The 15,742-nt window shown below is 54.7% G+C and overlaps 2 protein-coding genes across 3 annotated transcripts in view; both read right to left on the bottom strand.

The window, feature by feature from the left end:
* Positions 1 to 3,887: 3,887 nt before the first annotated feature.
* On the bottom strand, positions 3,888 to 13,296 carry Tspan17 (tetraspanin 17). Of its 2 annotated transcripts, XM_005355215.3 has the most exons (9): positions 12,235 to 13,295; positions 9,499 to 9,549; positions 9,280 to 9,426; positions 8,750 to 8,920; positions 6,733 to 6,858; positions 6,445 to 6,492; positions 5,837 to 5,953; positions 5,701 to 5,762; positions 3,888 to 5,215 (listed from the first exon to the last, which is right to left on the bottom strand). In XM_005355215.3, the coding sequence occupies exons 1-9, from the start codon at positions 12,319 to 12,321 to the stop codon at positions 5,071 to 5,073; spliced, it is 954 nt and encodes a 317-aa protein (XP_005355272.1). In that variant the 5' UTR covers positions 12,322 to 13,295; the 3' UTR covers positions 3,888 to 5,070. The 2 variants fall into 2 exon arrangements, with proteins under 2 accessions (XP_005355272.1, XP_026638869.1); XM_026783068.1 differs by lacking the exon at positions 9,280 to 9,426 and having other exon boundaries at positions 12,235 to 13,296.
* A 128-nt stretch (positions 13,297 to 13,424) lies between these two features.
* The window catches only part of Eif4e1b (eukaryotic translation initiation factor 4E family member 1B), a 3,159-nt gene continuing 841 nt past the window's right edge, over positions 13,425 to 15,742 (bottom strand). Inside the window, exons 2-5 of the mRNA XM_026783074.1 lie at positions 15,641 to 15,704; positions 14,929 to 15,042; positions 14,694 to 14,833; positions 13,425 to 14,433 (exon numbers count right to left, since the gene is read on the bottom strand). Of these exons, the coding sequence (XP_026638875.1) occupies positions 14,319 to 14,433; positions 14,694 to 14,833; positions 14,929 to 15,042; positions 15,641 to 15,704 (433 nt within the window). The 3' untranslated portion in view covers positions 13,425 to 14,318. The remainder of the gene's footprint in view (positions 14,434 to 14,693; positions 14,834 to 14,928; positions 15,043 to 15,640; positions 15,705 to 15,742) is intronic.

Here is a 15,742-nt window from a genome sequence, read left to right as displayed (position 1 = left end):
GCTGAAAGCAAAGTTTAAAGCATGTGAAAGTCCATGTGTGACAGGTCTGGCAAGAGCGACAGCCGACCCTGTGCACTTGCACCCTTAGGTTCTGCATTTAAGGATCCGGCCGACCACAGGTGAAAATACTGAAGCGTTGTTACTCCTCTGCTGCCAACACGTGCTCCGAAGGCAGGCCTGTGGTGGCCGCATCTACGCTAACGTCACCCCCCCCTTTTAAAAATGTTTATAGTGTGGGGGTGGGGGTGCACTTGTGTGGAAGTCAGAGTCCAATCTGCAGGAGTCAGTTTGCCCCTCTCAACACGTGAGCTCCAGGAATCGAACTCAGGTCGAAATAAGTATGCCAATCCTCAAACACTCAATGTAATGTAACATGTATCCAAACACCATGGTTGGAGAGAAGGCTGGGTGGGTTAAGGGTGTTTGTTGGTCTTGCAGAGGACCTGGGTTTGATTCATAGCACCCATACGATGGCTCAAAACTATCCATAACTCCAGTTTTAGGGGATCCAACCCTCTCTTCTGACTGCCACAGGCACCAAACACACACATGGTGCACATACATACACACAGGCAAAACACTCACACATAAAATAAAATTGAAAAATCTAATAAACACTCACACATAAAATAAAATTGAAAAATCTAATAAAAAATTTAAATATTATATAGTACTCCACTAATATATTCAACCTTATGCCTTTATATATTAGTTGAAATAAGCTAAAAGTGAGTAAACTGTGGTCAGCAGTTAAGAGCACCGGCTGCTCTTTCTTGCAGGATACACATGTTCAATTCCCAACACTCACGTGGTGGATCACAGGCATCTGTAACTCCAGTCCCAGGGGAATCTGACCCCCTCTTCTGGCCTCTGCAGCACCAGGCATGTACATGGTATGGCATGCATGTACACATGCAGGCAAAATATATGTTTAAAGAGAAAATAAAGGTCTGAAGAGGATATCTGTAGGTTCTCTGCAGCTACTGTCATTTTATATGAGCACCCTGGATATTTCACGGACACCGAGGGATGACCTTGCAGCCTCAGGGGGCTGGAGGACAGAGAGGACCTAAAGAGACTTTAGTTTCATCTGTTGTGTGTTTGTAGCTAAAATGAGTACCAGTTTTACCTGTGCTATCAAAAATATCTTAAAATCCAAAGTCTTTACTCCATCTTGCCTGTGCAGTGAGGCCCACTCTGATTTCTTTATTGGTGCTGGGGAGGAGCCCCCAGGCTGTGCAAGGGCTTCATTGCCAAGCACACTGCAGCCTTCGCTGAGGCTAGCCTCTGCCTCCTCACTCCTACCCACCCACCCACCCACTCCAGCCTTCGCTGAGGCTAGCCTCCACCTCCACCTCCGCCTCCACACTCACACCCACTGCAGCCTTCGCTGAGGCTAGCCTCCGCCTCCACCTCCGCCTCCACACTCCCACCCACCAGCTGTATCTCTGGCTCCCACAGTTTGGTTCCTGGCGGTGACACTTTGTCCCTGTCCTCAGATCAGGGGACAGAAAACTCCAGCCTGTGAGGCAGATCCAACCTATAGCCTCTTTTAACCCAGCTCCAGAGCTAAAGATAATTTCCCATGCTTTAATGTTAGAGAAATCAAAAGGAAGGCACAGATTTATGACAGCTGAAAATTAGATCGCATCCCAGCTACTGCATCCGCAGATCATGTCCCTGGCCCCTAGCCATGGATACTTGTTTACATCCTGTCTCGAGCTGCTTTCTGCTGTGGAGGCAGAACCGAGTGGCTATGTAACTATGTGACTGGCTCAGAATATCTGGTTCCTTGCAGACAAAGCCCCCTGCCCCTTAGGTCTGGACGTCGGAGTGGAGGGGGCCACTTCCCTTTTGTATTCCCAGTCCCGAGAACACTGCCAGCACACAGTAGGTGCTTAGCAAACCTACCTGAATTAATGGAGGTGCATGCAGAACCTGCTGCTTTGGTCTCCTAAAGAGTGTGGGCAATGACATACACCACCACTACTACCATATTCTCCAATTCTACCTTGAGCACAGGGAAAGGTTCCCTGGGGGGTGTCAGCTACTCCAAGGAGGAGATGATGAAGCGGTAGCAAGACCTGAACTTGGCACCAGTACAGTAGGCCTCTGTGTCTCTGGGATAGTGGCCTATCTGGCTTACCTGGCTTATTCAAAGGGATTGCCTGTTACCTGCTTTTGGCCAGGGTTGACGGGCTATGCTGTGTGGTTTGCTGCTCTCTGGTGGTCACTTGGAGAGGTTGTCACCAAAGAACACATGATTTCGTTTTCCTAGGATGCCTTCCTTCAATCCCCAAAACGCAGGGACTTGTCAGCCTGGGCTCTATCCCTCGCAGATCCCCACTCACATCCTCCCTGGGGGAATCAGGAGTCAGAGGGAGTCCTCTGGCTAACCTGAGATCCTAGCTCCCTTTCCTAGGGCGCTGGAAGACACCACATTTGGCACTCGTGTGTACTCCATCCTGACAGAGCTGGAAGGCGTCCTTGCTCCCTACTGACCGGGGACCCACCTAGACAGATGCATGATGGAAGCCTTGTCTGCTCCCTTGTGTTTTAGGCATAACTGCAAAGGCCCCTCTGATGGTGAGGACCGCTTGGTACAGGAACTGCTCCACGAACTGTCGTGGGAATGGAAGTGGGTCCCTAATCAACCCCAAAGTGCACTGAGAAGTGGTTTATGGTTTGGATCTGAAATACCCTCCCAAAGGCTCATGCATTTGAAGGCTTGGTTCTTATACAGCAGTGTCTAGAGGCAAGACCTTTGGGAAGTGACAGGCTCATGAGGACTCTGGCTTCACTAACCCACTGGTGGCTTCTTGATAAAAAGAGGGACTAGCCGGAGAGAGTGGTCTGGCACAAGTCCCTGGGAGTTATGCCTTGTCCCAGGCCCCTTCCCTTGGGCTTTCTGCCTGCCCTGAGTCAAGCAGTTCTTCCACAATGCCCTCCCTAGCATTACCCTAACCTTAACCACAGGCCCACAGGAAGGAACCACGCAACGATGGACCAGATCCTCTGAAACTGTGAGCCAAAAGAAACCACTCTTCTTTGATTTTTCTGAGGCTTCTTGTCAGAGCAAGAAGCTGACTCAGGATAACCACGTGCTTCTCAGCGCACCTCGCACCACCAGTGACTGCTCCTTGCCTGCCTCTGCTGCGGAAACCCCAGTCTCTGGCTGGGGCCTCCTGTGTGAGCGATGGTTGCAGAGTCTGTGATCAGCAGTGCGGGGTCCGTGTGTGGAAGGACAGGTAGGCAGAGTGGCTGCTCAGCATGGATGAATGGGTGGAGACCTCTGGAAAACTCCGGTCTGGTCTACACCATCTCATCAACTTGGGTTCTAGACCCTGGCACCTCCACTTCCTGTGCCCATGCTCTCCGCCCTTTACACATCGTTCCTGCCAGCCCAGCTCCCTCACACCAACCCCATCACGGCCTTGGAGGCCTTACAGAAGCTGTCGCCAAAACTTAGATGGCTGTTCCCCAGAGATGGCACCCTTCCCGAGCCTCCACCCAGGCTCCCAGCTGTCACTCACCCTCATTGCACACATTACCAACAAAATGCCTGCCTCCTCACCATCTGTCCCCCGTGAGGAGTCAGCACTGGGCAGGGACTTGGCCTTTCTCCCTCCTGTGTCACTAGTACCTAAGTAGATTTGGATGTCACCTTTGGGGAAGAAAGATAACTTTACACCCTTCATTGGTTGCTAAGAAGACACATGCAATGCCAAGCTGCAGCACAAGGGGGTAGGAGGCTCTGTGCCTCCTGTGCCCCAGGCAGCCTCCCTCCCCTCTGAGTCTGCTTCCTCATCAAAAAAAGAAATTGCAATCCACAAGGGAGATGCGAGCTTTGAGGGAGAAATGAAACCATCTGAAATGAGAAAAATCGATGCTTTCGGAGCTGTATTTATTGCAGTGTACATACGACCACAGCCAGGGCCACCAGGAGCTCTGTGCAGCCTATGCCAGGGGTCAAAGCTACCAGGTGCACACCGCCTGGTCAGCCTACATGGCTGCAGCTCCCAGCACCCCACATGGCTCAGTCGTCACGAGTGATGCTAACACAGGAGCTGAAGCTGGGCCCCGGGCTCTCGGTGCTGCCTGTAGGTCTGAGTTAAAATCTGGCTGTCTTACAAGAGCCTACAGACGTCCGGCTTCTCTGAGATTTCCGCTGTCAGTCCCACATTCCCACACCATAGCAGTAGCTACAACGGAGCAGCAGTTGGCTCCTGTGGGTGAGGGCCTGTCTCGACACAGTTCCCACTGACACAGTCCCCACTGTACCCCCCTGCACTCCCGAGCAGACCACCATCATCACCTGACTTACACACAGATAGTTCGTCATCACAGAAACTTTTTTCTGCCTGGTCTCCAGCACTGATCAAGGTCAAGGCAAAGCAGGTCCCACCACTCTATCCCACTCGTTTAACTTGGGCACCAGAGCTGTGACCTTTGGACCAGCCCATCCCTCCTTTCGTCCAGCACAGGGAAAAGGCAGAGAAGAGTCGCTTCACACGTGCTATCCCTTTAGGCTTATACTGCCTACAGCTGAGCTGGTTTGCTTCTAGTTTGCAAGCCCGGGTAGGTACTGAGGCGAGGGTGTAAAGGAAAGCCAGCGGCAGAGACTGTGGTGTTGAGGTGCCCTCTAGTGGCCTCAAGGCACCACTGCAGGCCATGGAGAGGGTCACCCTCCTTGCTCCCATAGCTCAGCCACTCTCCTGGACATTCTGATGCCCACCTCGGTGCCCAGCACATCTACAGTCCACCAGGCTACACCCTCTTAGGGGTGATCTCCAGCACCCCATTCTTCAGATCTTTATGCCTTTCTTGAGGCTGAAAGAGAAGCACTGAGGTGTTCACCAGGTTGGAAAGGTCAACTCTCGGGTGCTGGGGCCAGGTACCCCAGGTGAGGTGTCTGTCTCCATATCCTGATGCAGATGACACAGACACTGAGAAGCTGGTGTGGCCACACAGCCATTCTTCGGGAGAAGCAGGGGATGCGGTCTTTAAGGCAACACACCCATTGAAAAGGCTATCTCGGGTGCATAAGTCACCCGGACCTAGGAGACCTGGCTAGGCGGTTGGGTTCAGGCCAGGGCCCTCCCTGGAGAGCTCTGAGGCTGTGCTGCCAACAGACCCTTCGGAGATGGTGAGGATAAGCCACTGTTTTTCCAAGTGCTGTTTATTGAGTAGTTTGTAGCCATCACCATGGGTGCTCCTGAGAGGCAAGGGAGAGAGAAAATTCTTGGACTCCTTCAAGAGGCCTGGACACTGAAACCAAGGCGTGCGTCTGGCGGGGCTCAAGATCACAGTAAGAAGAGGCTGGAAACAGCAGACTCCTAAGCCCATTCCACAACTACACAGATACATCACACAGGAGACCAGTGTGAGTTCCCTACCCACCTGGCTACATCTTCCCATAGAGCCCTGGACAGACCATGGCCTCACAGCAGTGGGGTGCTGACTCCAGGTGCACTCCTGAGTGTGCACACCCACACACATGAACACACCCCTCACACAGCTCTGTGGCCAACAGTCCAGTGGCTCCCCCAGCGGGCAACGCGCACCTGCTCACAAAGTCTCGGGACTCAGATCATAACAGACGCCCCGCAGGCCTGCCATTTGAGCGAAGCTGCACATCCTAGTGGCCCCCGCCAGAGGCCCATTACACTGGCACGTGGCCATCACCCCTGGCAGCCTCACCAGTTGGCCTTCACTGCCTTGATGTCACTCACGAGGTTCTGGGCCAAGCAGATGCCAAGTATCTGTAAGACAAACAGCAGGTAAGGGAGAGTGGAAGGCCTCGGGCGAGAGGAGGGCAAGCGAGCCAAGGGCGTACCTGCAGGAGGGCGATGCCCACCAAGACCCCGGCCACCACAATCAAGTTGTCCTGCAGCCACTTCTCAAACTGGCCCACACAGCCTTTGGTGTAGATGGAGCCCTGTTGCTCAAGCTCCTGCGGAAACACAGGACCGGGCTCAGCCTGCCTGCTGCTGTGAGCCTCGGCTCCCGTCTATCCCTCTTCCCAAGCCCACCCCCACTCCAGTGTCCTCCCTGACAATGTCTGTTTCCTGGAACTCTGCCACAGGGCCTTTGTACAGATCTTAGCCTGCCTCTGGTCTGAAGAGGCTTTCCCTGAGCACACAGACCTCCTCATCAGCCCCCGAGCTTGCGTGACTGACTGCCCATGTCTAACGTTTACTGTCTTTCTCCCTCCTTCCCTTGAGTACAGAGGCCATGCATGAGCACTGAGTCACCAAGGTCTAGAGCAATGCCAACCACAGCAGGTACTCCCTCCACAGAGATGGGTGAGCATCCAAGACCTCAGACCCATCTGGGACCAGTTCCACCCCATAGAAGCCCTAAGATCTACCAAGGGAGCTTATGAGAGGCCCCAAGCCACCCGTGTATCCCAGGTACCCTCAACCCTGTCCCCGCCTCTCTCACCAGTTTGAGTCGGATGTCATAGCCACACTGGGTATTGAGGACATCTTCCTGAGGGGGAGACGGACCGTTAGTATGCTAAGGGAACTGCCATGGTCTCCCTGATGGTCTCCCTGGGTCCTGAACTATGACACTCCTCCTCCACAGAAAAGCAAACAGAAGCTTGGGTCTTGTCGTGCCCATTCATCTGCAGCAAAACTCCAGACTTCTCAACTCTCGTGGACACCAGTGCACACTGACACACACCTCCCACGGCTTCGGGAGCCTGCCTCCTCCCAGGGTCCCACTCACCGCAGGGTCCCTAACACAGCAGGAGAAGGGCACCCCACAGCGTTCACGGCTTGGGTTCGAGTCAGTGCAGTTGAAGTAGACATTGAGGTTCCAGTCATTGGGCCCTCGGGCACCACAGCAAGACCACTAGGAAGACAGGAGAGTCTGCTCTCCAGGGGCACACACCGGTGACCAGGCCTAACCCAGAGCCTCACCCTTCCCATCTGGGGCAAACCCAAAGGACAGAGCTGGCTGGCTGGCAACTCCAATCCCCAAAGCCAACAGACCAGAGTCCACAAGACTTGGAGTAGGTTGGTGACTCTGAAAGGTGGGACACAGCATGAAGGCTGTGGCTTCCTCATGAGGGGCAGAAGCAAGAGCAAGTCCTGAGGGGACAAAGATACTATAGACCCTTGTGTCTACACCGGGAGGCACTATAGACCCTCATGTGTACACTGGGAGGCATTATAGGCCCTCGTGTCTACACTGGGAAGCACTATAGACCCTTGTGTCTACACCGGGAGGCACTATAGACCCTCGTGTCTACACACTGAATCCCTCCACACTTGCCTCAGGAATTTTGCAAAACCTACACTGCAGGGACAGGAGAGGAACCCAGCCAGCTTTTCCATCCCAACCCACTCCACAAACTCCTGCTGGCCTCATGCTGGAAACACACATCCCTCCCTAGGATATCCTTGCTAACCTTCCCAGATGTGACCATGGCCACCACAGGCCTGCAGCACATAACAGTGCAGCCCTAAGTGAACGGTCCCAGCTGCTGAGAAGCTGGCCGTGAGGGCCAGGGAGGCTCCAGGATGAGCAAGAGCCAGCTCTAGTGACGGACACAAGCTCCCATGACACCTGCCATGTGGCTGTGTGTGCAGCTCTCAGACACAACAGAGCCAGCACCTGTCCATCACCTGCTAAGTGCCTGTTGTCCCTGCTGCGGAACAGTCTTGTCCTTCACACCACCCACCAACTCCTTCCCCCCTCTTCCCTGCCCTGCCCCCATAGCCCTGTTCTGTATGTTCACCACCACCTCCCCCACCACACTGCCATCACGAAGGGAACAGGCTGCACATTTTAAAAACCCTGAATCTCCCCGCACCTGGCTCAGGGCCTGTCCCAGTTCCATACTGAATAGAGAAAGAAAGAACACGGGAACTTCGGGCTACGTGACTGCTTCCACCCTTGGGCAGCTCCAAGGTACTGCTGTGTCCCAGAACCAAATCTTATGAAGGTGACTGGGTGTGGCAGGGAGCGCCCTAAGGAACTGTGAGGACTGGGTGTGCGAACTGGTCTCATCATTACAGACAGTGCACAGCACCGAGTGAGCAGAGGCAGCTATACTCCGGCTGGAGAGACAGACCAGTGGTTAGAGCACTGGCTGCTCTTCCCCAGGACGCAGGTTCAATTCCCAGCACCAATGTGGTGACTCACAACTAACTGTAACTCTAGTTCCAAGGATCTAATGCCATCTCCCAGCCTCTACAGGTATCAGGCACACACATGGTGCACATACATGTACATACACAGAAAAATAATAAAACTGAAAAAAGAAACTAAGCCACTATGTTGCTAGATTTGCTCTGATGTCTGCACAAGGACGAAACCATCCAGCAATGCATTTCTTAGAGTCCCTGTCACCAAACCTAAGTGGCTATGCTGGAAGTGAAAGGGGGCTGGCAGCTGAATGTCGTGCAAACTCTGAGGCTCAGTAAGGGGTACCAGCAACACAGCCTCCGTAGATAGTCTGGGCCCAGACTGAGAAGAAAGAGACCTGCACTGCGTTTCCACTTCCTCCTCTGGCCCCAGTTTCATGCGCCTGCGTCCCTACAGGGCTAGGCACAAGGAAGCCTGGGGATTAAGCGGGAACTGGCTTCTCCAGGGACAGGGGCTCTCCTAGGTTCCTTCCCTGGCATCTGCTGGCCTGGGTAGCTGAGGAAGTCGTCCATGCATGCAGAGAATTTGCTCCCTCTCTTGTGTGCCCATCAGGGACTGCTTGAACGGGACCCATGATGGATATCACACTCACATATTCCTGAGCAAAGTCGATAAGGTTCTGAAGGTCAATATCGTCCCGGTAGGCTTTAACATTGCTGTTGATGAAGAGATTGAGTTGGTCTCGAATCCAGTCCTTGAAGACAAAGGCCAGGATCCCTGTCGCCAGCTCCAGGAAGAAGATGAGGCCAAGGAACACAGAGAACTGGGTTGGGGGCATACAAATGGTAGGCATTGGAGAGGCAGGACTCCAGGGACTCCACAGGCAACAGCTCCCCACTTGCTTTGCTAGACCTAAGGGAGCCACGGTCTCCATTCTCTACCCACTATTATTCGGGTGCTGCCTCCTTCCAGTCCTGCAGCAGGGAACCCAGAGAGAGCCCTGTGTGTGCTAGGCAAGTGATCTATCACCGAGCTTGCTCCCTCCCTTTATAAATACTGTTTTGTATCGACAAAAGACAGCGTGGTTTTCCCTGTGCCTTGTCTGGCCACCATGCCTAGGAGAGAACTGAATGGAAAGAGCTCAGGGGGCTCCAGTGTTGGCTGGGGTGGAGAGACACTTACGAACTGAAGCAGGAAGGTGTTTTCCCGGAGGGCCCCAATACAGCCAGCGAAGCCCAGCACCGACATGACACCCCCAACCACCACAAACAGCCACACGGGGTCAAGGCCGCCTAGATCTGTCAGCGCTGAGATGTTGGAGAGAACGCCCTGCACATGGGGGAGTGGACCAGTGAGGGAGTGACCCTCCTCTCAGCTTGCCCCCAGGTTCCACTCTCTTACCTTCTCGCCCCAGGCCCAGAGGCCGATGGCCAGGAACAGGGCTCCCAGCACCTGCAAAAGCAGCCAGAGGTCAGAGCTGGACACCAGACCAGGACTGACTCTCCCTTACACCCCCTCCTTGAAGAGCATCAGGAAGCTGGGAAGACGTGCCCAGGCTGTGAATGGGACTTGGTGGTGCATCTACCTAGGATACCTTCAGAGAGTCTTTTCCATAGGCTAGTTAGAGGAACTGAAGCCACCCCAAGCCTCAGACTGGACCTCAGCCCCTTCCTGGACTCTCCACATACAGTAGAATCCCGCTGAGAGGTCCCCCTGGCTCAGAAAGCATCTGGTCCCAGGTATACTTGTGTCTTTGTTTTGGTTTTGTTTTTTCTTTCTTTTCTTTTTCTTTTTTTTTTTTTTGAGAAAGGGTCTCAATGTAGTCAAGATTGGCCTCCAATTCACGATGCAGCTGAAGATGACCCCAGGATCTTAGCCTTTTCTGGATGTTCTATCTGGAACCCTTCTCTCCGTCTCATGCCTCCTTGACACTCAAACCCCAGTTGAAGCCCACCACTCTCTCCAGCCACCTGGATATCTGTTTATTTGTTCAATGTTTCCTCTCTATAGGGATCAGCCACATGGGGCCAAGAGCCTTTTCTCCACTGTGCTCACAGGGCCAACAGCTGCCTGGGACCCTGGGATATCTAAAACAGGAGGGGAGATGTGAGGATGGAGCCAGGGGAATGCCAGTGTCCCAACAAGCTGAAATGCCTGTGGAGGGGAAGGAAAAACAGGAGGCTAAGGCTGGACCCTGGTGTGAAGGGCAAAAGAGGGCAGATGGAGACCAAGCAGGAGGCTGGGGAAGTTAGAAAAGGAGCAGGAGGAGGAGTGGGGTTGCTTTGAACAAGGAGATGTTTGGGGGAAACAAAACGTTAGCTGGTCTCTTGTCCAAAGATGACAGATCAGATGGGAAGGGGCCGGAGAAGGGATGTTGGTTGCAGAAACAGCACAGGAAAGGCATTTCCAGGAAGAATCCAGAGGTGGATAGAACCCAGGACCAGGCAAGGAAAGGGTGGACGGAAGTGGAGACTGGATAGCCTCACTCTACCCTAATGGTCCTCCTCAAAGACCGCGTGTCCAGGGAGTGGCCCAGGATCAGGGGTGAGAGGTGGCTGGCCTTGGCAGTCATGGCTCTCCAAGCCAGGAACTGAAGCAAAACGATGAGAAAGATTGAGGTGATGAAGTGAACACAGGCTGCCCAGATGAAGAACCTGTAGCCGGTGTCCAGATGGCATAGGTGGAGCCAGAAGGGTGGCACAGACCTATAATCCCCACACTTGGGAGGCGGGGCATCAGGAATTCAAGGGTCCAGACCCCTCCCCATATCCAGGTCCTCTGTCACCCTCCCATATACCCACAGTCAGCTAGATCTGACCTAGTTCTGCTCTGAAGCTCCACACTGCCCAAGCACAGGACCTCAGTGTTCTGCCCACCTCCACTCCCCTGCCCAGACCTCAGAACAAAGCCAGGACCATCATATTTGCCAAACAACAGAAACACACTCAGGGTTACTGCAGTGTTGCCCCTCCAGTCACTGATAGGCATCTATCACTCTCAGCAAATGACTTAACCTCTTGGCTCTAGTCATTCAGCCCCTCCCCACCCCCGTAAATTACAGATAATAATAAGGTAGTGGGGAGACTGTGCCTCATTAGAACTTCAACACGAAACTCGCTGTGATGGCTCATACCATAAATCCCAGCACCCGGGAAGCTCACAAGGGAAAACTGCAGCAAATTCCGGGCCAGGATGGGCTTTTGTTGTTGACGTCCCAACAACAAAAACCATTATTTAACAACCAAGAAGGACAAACTCCAATGCCACCCACTCCCAGGTTGAAAAGCGGAGGCCCAGAGAGTAAAGGTGGCTTGCCCCAAGGCCTCTGGACAAGGCCTGTTACACTCAGGCCCTCTGACTTCCAGGGCAGTGTTTCCCGCAGCTGCCCAAACCCTCCAGAGCAGAAGGCTGCTGTGATCCAAGGCACCCACCACAGGGCAAAACCGGCAGCACGTGGGTGGAGAAGAGTCCTTGAATCCTGCTGGAAACAAGTTGGAAAGGCCTGGCGAGAAGGAGAGCATGCAGAGCCCGCTTTGGCAATAGGAGGGGGAGGAAGAAAAGAAAGATGACTTGGCAGGGACCGGATGCAGATGCCACCCGGGAGGGAAGCCTCTGTTCCCGCAGCAATGGAATGCTGAATTCTGTTCCCAAGGGACAGCTCCCTGCTCTCAACCAGAGCTCCTGTCTGCAGTTCCAGAGGCCTTGGCTTTTGTCACTTCCTAACCTCCTGGTTCACAAGCTCCTAGTCTGTGAAGATAGACTAGGAATAGGACCCAACCTCAAGAACCTCACACACCCTGCCAGTAGCTGGAGTGGCCAGGAGGCGGGGCGGGGCTCATCCAGCAACTACCGCGCCCCTGCAGTCTTCCTGCAAACGCCGCCCCCTTTTTCGCCCAAACTTGGGGCTGCAACGCGAGACTCCCAAGGCCCCCCGCCCCTCTGCTGGGACTGGGTCCCGCCCCTCAGTAATCCCAGTAGCTCCCCGAGAGTAGTTCTTGGGGACTGGAAATCCGGGTGGAAGGGGTCGGGGACAGTCCCCGGTCTCAAACTCCTGAGGAGGGTCTCCCCCCCGCCCAGAAACTGAGGCTGCCTCGTCCCCCTCCCCAGCGCAGGGCGCGAAGCGGACCCCGCGCTCACCCAGAAGACAATGTTGAAGCCAAACAAGAAGTATTTCCCGCAGCAGCCGACTTCAGGGTCCTGGAAATGCTGGTGCTTGCCGGGCATGGTGAGTGGTGACCCGCCGCCCCGAGAACCGGAGCCGGGGACGGGCTCAGCCCTCTGCGGGCCGCCCAGGCCTGGAGCCGCCCCGGGCCTAGCCCGGCGGCTGCGGCTTCATGGCCAAGGCCACACAGCGAGCCGGCCGCCCCGCCCGCCTTGGCGCCGCCCCCGGCGCTGGGACCGCCACACCCGGAGTGCGGTGCCCTCATCCGACCCCGCCTCCCTACAGCGTCCCGGCCCCGCCCACGGAGTCAGCCCACGCTCCTCCCCAGCGGGTCTCAGTCTTCACGGAGCTCCGCCCGCCCACGCCCCCGTCCCAGCCGGGTTCTGTCCTCCCGGAGCTCCGCCCACGCTCACGACTCCGCCCCCAACCGAGCTTAAGTGATCCCTGGCTCTGACCATTCCCAGCCGCCGTCCTCCAGAAGCCACGCCCAAAACTGCCCCTAGCCAGCCACTGATCGCGCCCCCCCCCCAACTCGGGTTCTGCCTCTGACCTGCCCAGACTCCGCCCCCAACCGGCCTCGGGCCTTCTGGAGCTCCACCCTAGTCAGCCTCAGCTCTGAACCTTGCTTCTCCTTGGAGCCACGCCCCATTCTTCGTTCACTGCCCCTCCACTCCATCCAGCCGGCCTCACCCTTCCCCAAGAACCTGTTTCTGGGCCAAGCTCTGGCTACACCTCCAGCCAGACCAACCCCACCTCTGAGGAGCCCCCAACTCTCCATCTCCCTCCGACCTGCCATGGCAGCAATGGCCTCATTTCTCCAGAGACTTGAGATGAGCCAACCCACAGCCCTGGCGACCCAAGTGAGAAGACCCTGGGCCTCCAGTCGGAGGCTCAGAACCAGTGGCGTCCATCTCCAGGGATGAGCGGTTGGAGAGGGCGGCACCCGTGAATACTGCCGAGCATCTACACAGTGGATGGCGCCCCTGGGGCTGGAGTGCCTGCTGTGCCTGTTCCTATCATAGCTCCTTCCCACACCAACTCGGGCTTTCTCTGGTTTCCTTGGTACCTGGGACTCACTGGAGTCCTGTTGAAGCAGGACGAGCCAGATCCATGGTTAGGAAAGCCTGGATCCTGAATATTTAGATTCCACATTTATTCCGGTTTATTAAGAACAGATACAAAAGGTGTCATTAGCCCCAAGTGGACCCCTTCTAAACCATGGAGAGGCCCAACCACCACCAGTAATTTCTTCATGGTGTTAGGGTTTATCACTCCTCCATTTCAGCCTTGCCCTCGGGCAGGAGACACACACAACCCACTGCACTCTTATCCCATCTTGAGAGAACTGGGAGGCCTTCTCAGTCCCCAGAGCCTGCCTGTCTTTACAAATGCCAGTGTTTGCCCTCTAACCTACTCCAGTAGTGGGGGTACAGCAAATAGGAAGGGCAGCCAATCCGAGGACCAAGTCACAACTAGTGTAGGGAAAGGACAAGGTTTAGGATGGGCACCCAAACTGCAAAGCAATGCTCACCAGAAAACCTGAACTACTTTTAACAATAGTGGCCCAGAGCCTTTTTCCAAGACAGAAGAGCCTGCCTCAGCTCACCCAGTCCCTTTTCCTGACAGGCACAGAGAAGTGTTGGTCACAGGATTCTCCTGTCCTCATTTGACGGGGTTGAGCCAGGACTTGGCTTCACCCTGCCTTTGCCAAATGGCCACACAGAGAGCTAGGGGTCAAGTGTGGTTTATAAACACTGGCCAGCTGCCACAGGCCTGGGCCTAACAAATGGGGAAGGAGTCTTTCATGAACCCAGACACAACGGGGAGCTCAGCTCCTGTAACCCCTGTTATTAAGGCTGGAGCGGAAGGATGCTGTAAACCCATAAATAGGAGGCTAACCTGGGCAACATAGTGAGAGCTTATCTAAGGTGGGGGTGCATATGTGTATTCCGAGACAGGTAAAGAGCCAAGCTGTCTGTCCCGCGATCCACAGGGCACACTTCCCTGTTCACCAAACTGCAGGAGGAGGGTGTCCCAGGACCGGTGGCTGAGGTCGGCTTCACACCACAAACTTGTTCTTGGCTAAAGAATTGCTCTTGGCAGCAGTGTCTGCATGAGCCTGGTACCCAATGATGGTCTTCGTAGAGAGGCCCAGACGCTCTTTGTATACGTGACTGGAGGGGGAGATGGGAAAGATGGCCAACATCATCTAGGCCAAGCTATCTTGTTCAGCGACCACCCTGGTTCCAGCCACAGCCTCGCCTACTCATAGATAAGGCCAGCCACCCACAGAACCCTTCAGTGACAATGAAGGCTTTAGTTAAAATGGTTTGGATCTACACTCCTAGTACGGAGGGTTCCAGAGGTCTCCCTTGCAGGCCAAGCCACCAACCATCCCGGCTCCAGAACCCATGCAGACAGGGCTGTCTCTCACCCAATGTGCATCACTCCTGCTTGGTTCTCAGCCTCGCTTGTCCACACAGCAATCTTGTCCCCCTTGGTGCGGATGTTGACAACGGCTCCACACACCTCCTGGCTGAATTCCTCAAAACTCTCCCCCAGCAGACACAGCAACTGGGCCCAGAGGGGGAATGTTAAGGGTCCACCCTACCAGCTTTGAGACCACTTCCCCTTGGAGGCCCACACCCACAACCCTTTCCGCCACTCACTGTCTCCAACCACAGACGGTCCAGTTCCGTGTGGCGCTGTTGTCTAGCAAGACTGAGCAGCCAACGGCCACCCCGCTTGTTCCTGTAGTCTTCCCACATGGGCTGGATGCCATCCTGTGAGGAATGGCAGATCAACTGCCTCCTTTTGTTTTAAGGGAAGTGGGCACCAAACTCTCTTGGCATATAGCCTTGTCTGCTCTGTACCCAGGCCTTAACTAGGCCTGCTTCTCTTACCTATATGCCATCTGCACAAGCAGGTGCTGCCACCAATCACTCAGCCTCCCACACAGGCCTCTTCCAAAACCCCACAAGCCACTGAGCCTCACTGTTGCCACCTTTTGTAACCTTCTCTGTGTGCTTGTCACCTTTACTGAACAGGGTGCCTCTGGGTCAGAACTTCTGTGGACTAGGGTAAACATCCCAGGCTTGGCTCTGTGGTCCCCAGACCTTGCTGGGCAGAAGACACCCAGAGAAATCTCTAAATGCTGATGGTAGTGCCTCCAAGATGGGACTGGACTGGACATAAGGAATGCTCCCAGACACACACACACACACACACACACAATGTTGATGTTCAAGCTAGTTTAGAAGCCAGGCTAATAGCCTGGGCTCCATCCTCGAGACTCTCTTCCCTCCAGACTCGAGCATCTGTGCACACCCCAGTCATCCATGAAGGGAAAACCGTGGACTCTGTCCCCTGAGCAGAGCCTACCTTGAACAGAGCATAGTCACAGCCGGAAGAGAGCTTGCTGGCCAGCTTGATGTGTCTGTACGTCCTGGAAAGACCCCACACAGAGTTCAAGGCTTTGCAGCA

Source organism: Microtus ochrogaster, chromosome 16 (assembly GCF_000317375.1).
Source record: "Microtus ochrogaster isolate Prairie Vole_2 chromosome 16, MicOch1.0, whole genome shotgun sequence".
NCBI lineage: Eukaryota > Metazoa > Chordata > Mammalia > Rodentia > Cricetidae > Microtus > Microtus ochrogaster.
Note: the sequence above shows the minus strand (reverse complement) of the source record. Positions and strands in the feature narration are given on the sequence as shown.

Excerpts from the sequence above, each read along its gene's own strand:
- Tspan17 (XM_005355215.3), bottom strand. The coding sequence starts at position 12,321 with ATGCCCGGCAAGCACCAGCATTTCCAGGACCCTGAAGTCGGCTGCTGC. Across the intron at positions 6,859-8,749 it reads TCGACTTTGCTCAGGAATAT|TGGTCTTGCTGTGGTGCCCG; the intron begins GTGAGTGTGATA and ends CTGTCTTCCTAG. Across the intron at positions 5,216-5,700 it reads AAGGCAGTGAAGGCCAACTG|GAGCACCCATGGTGATGGCT; the intron begins GTGAGGCTGCCA and ends CTTGCCTCTCAG.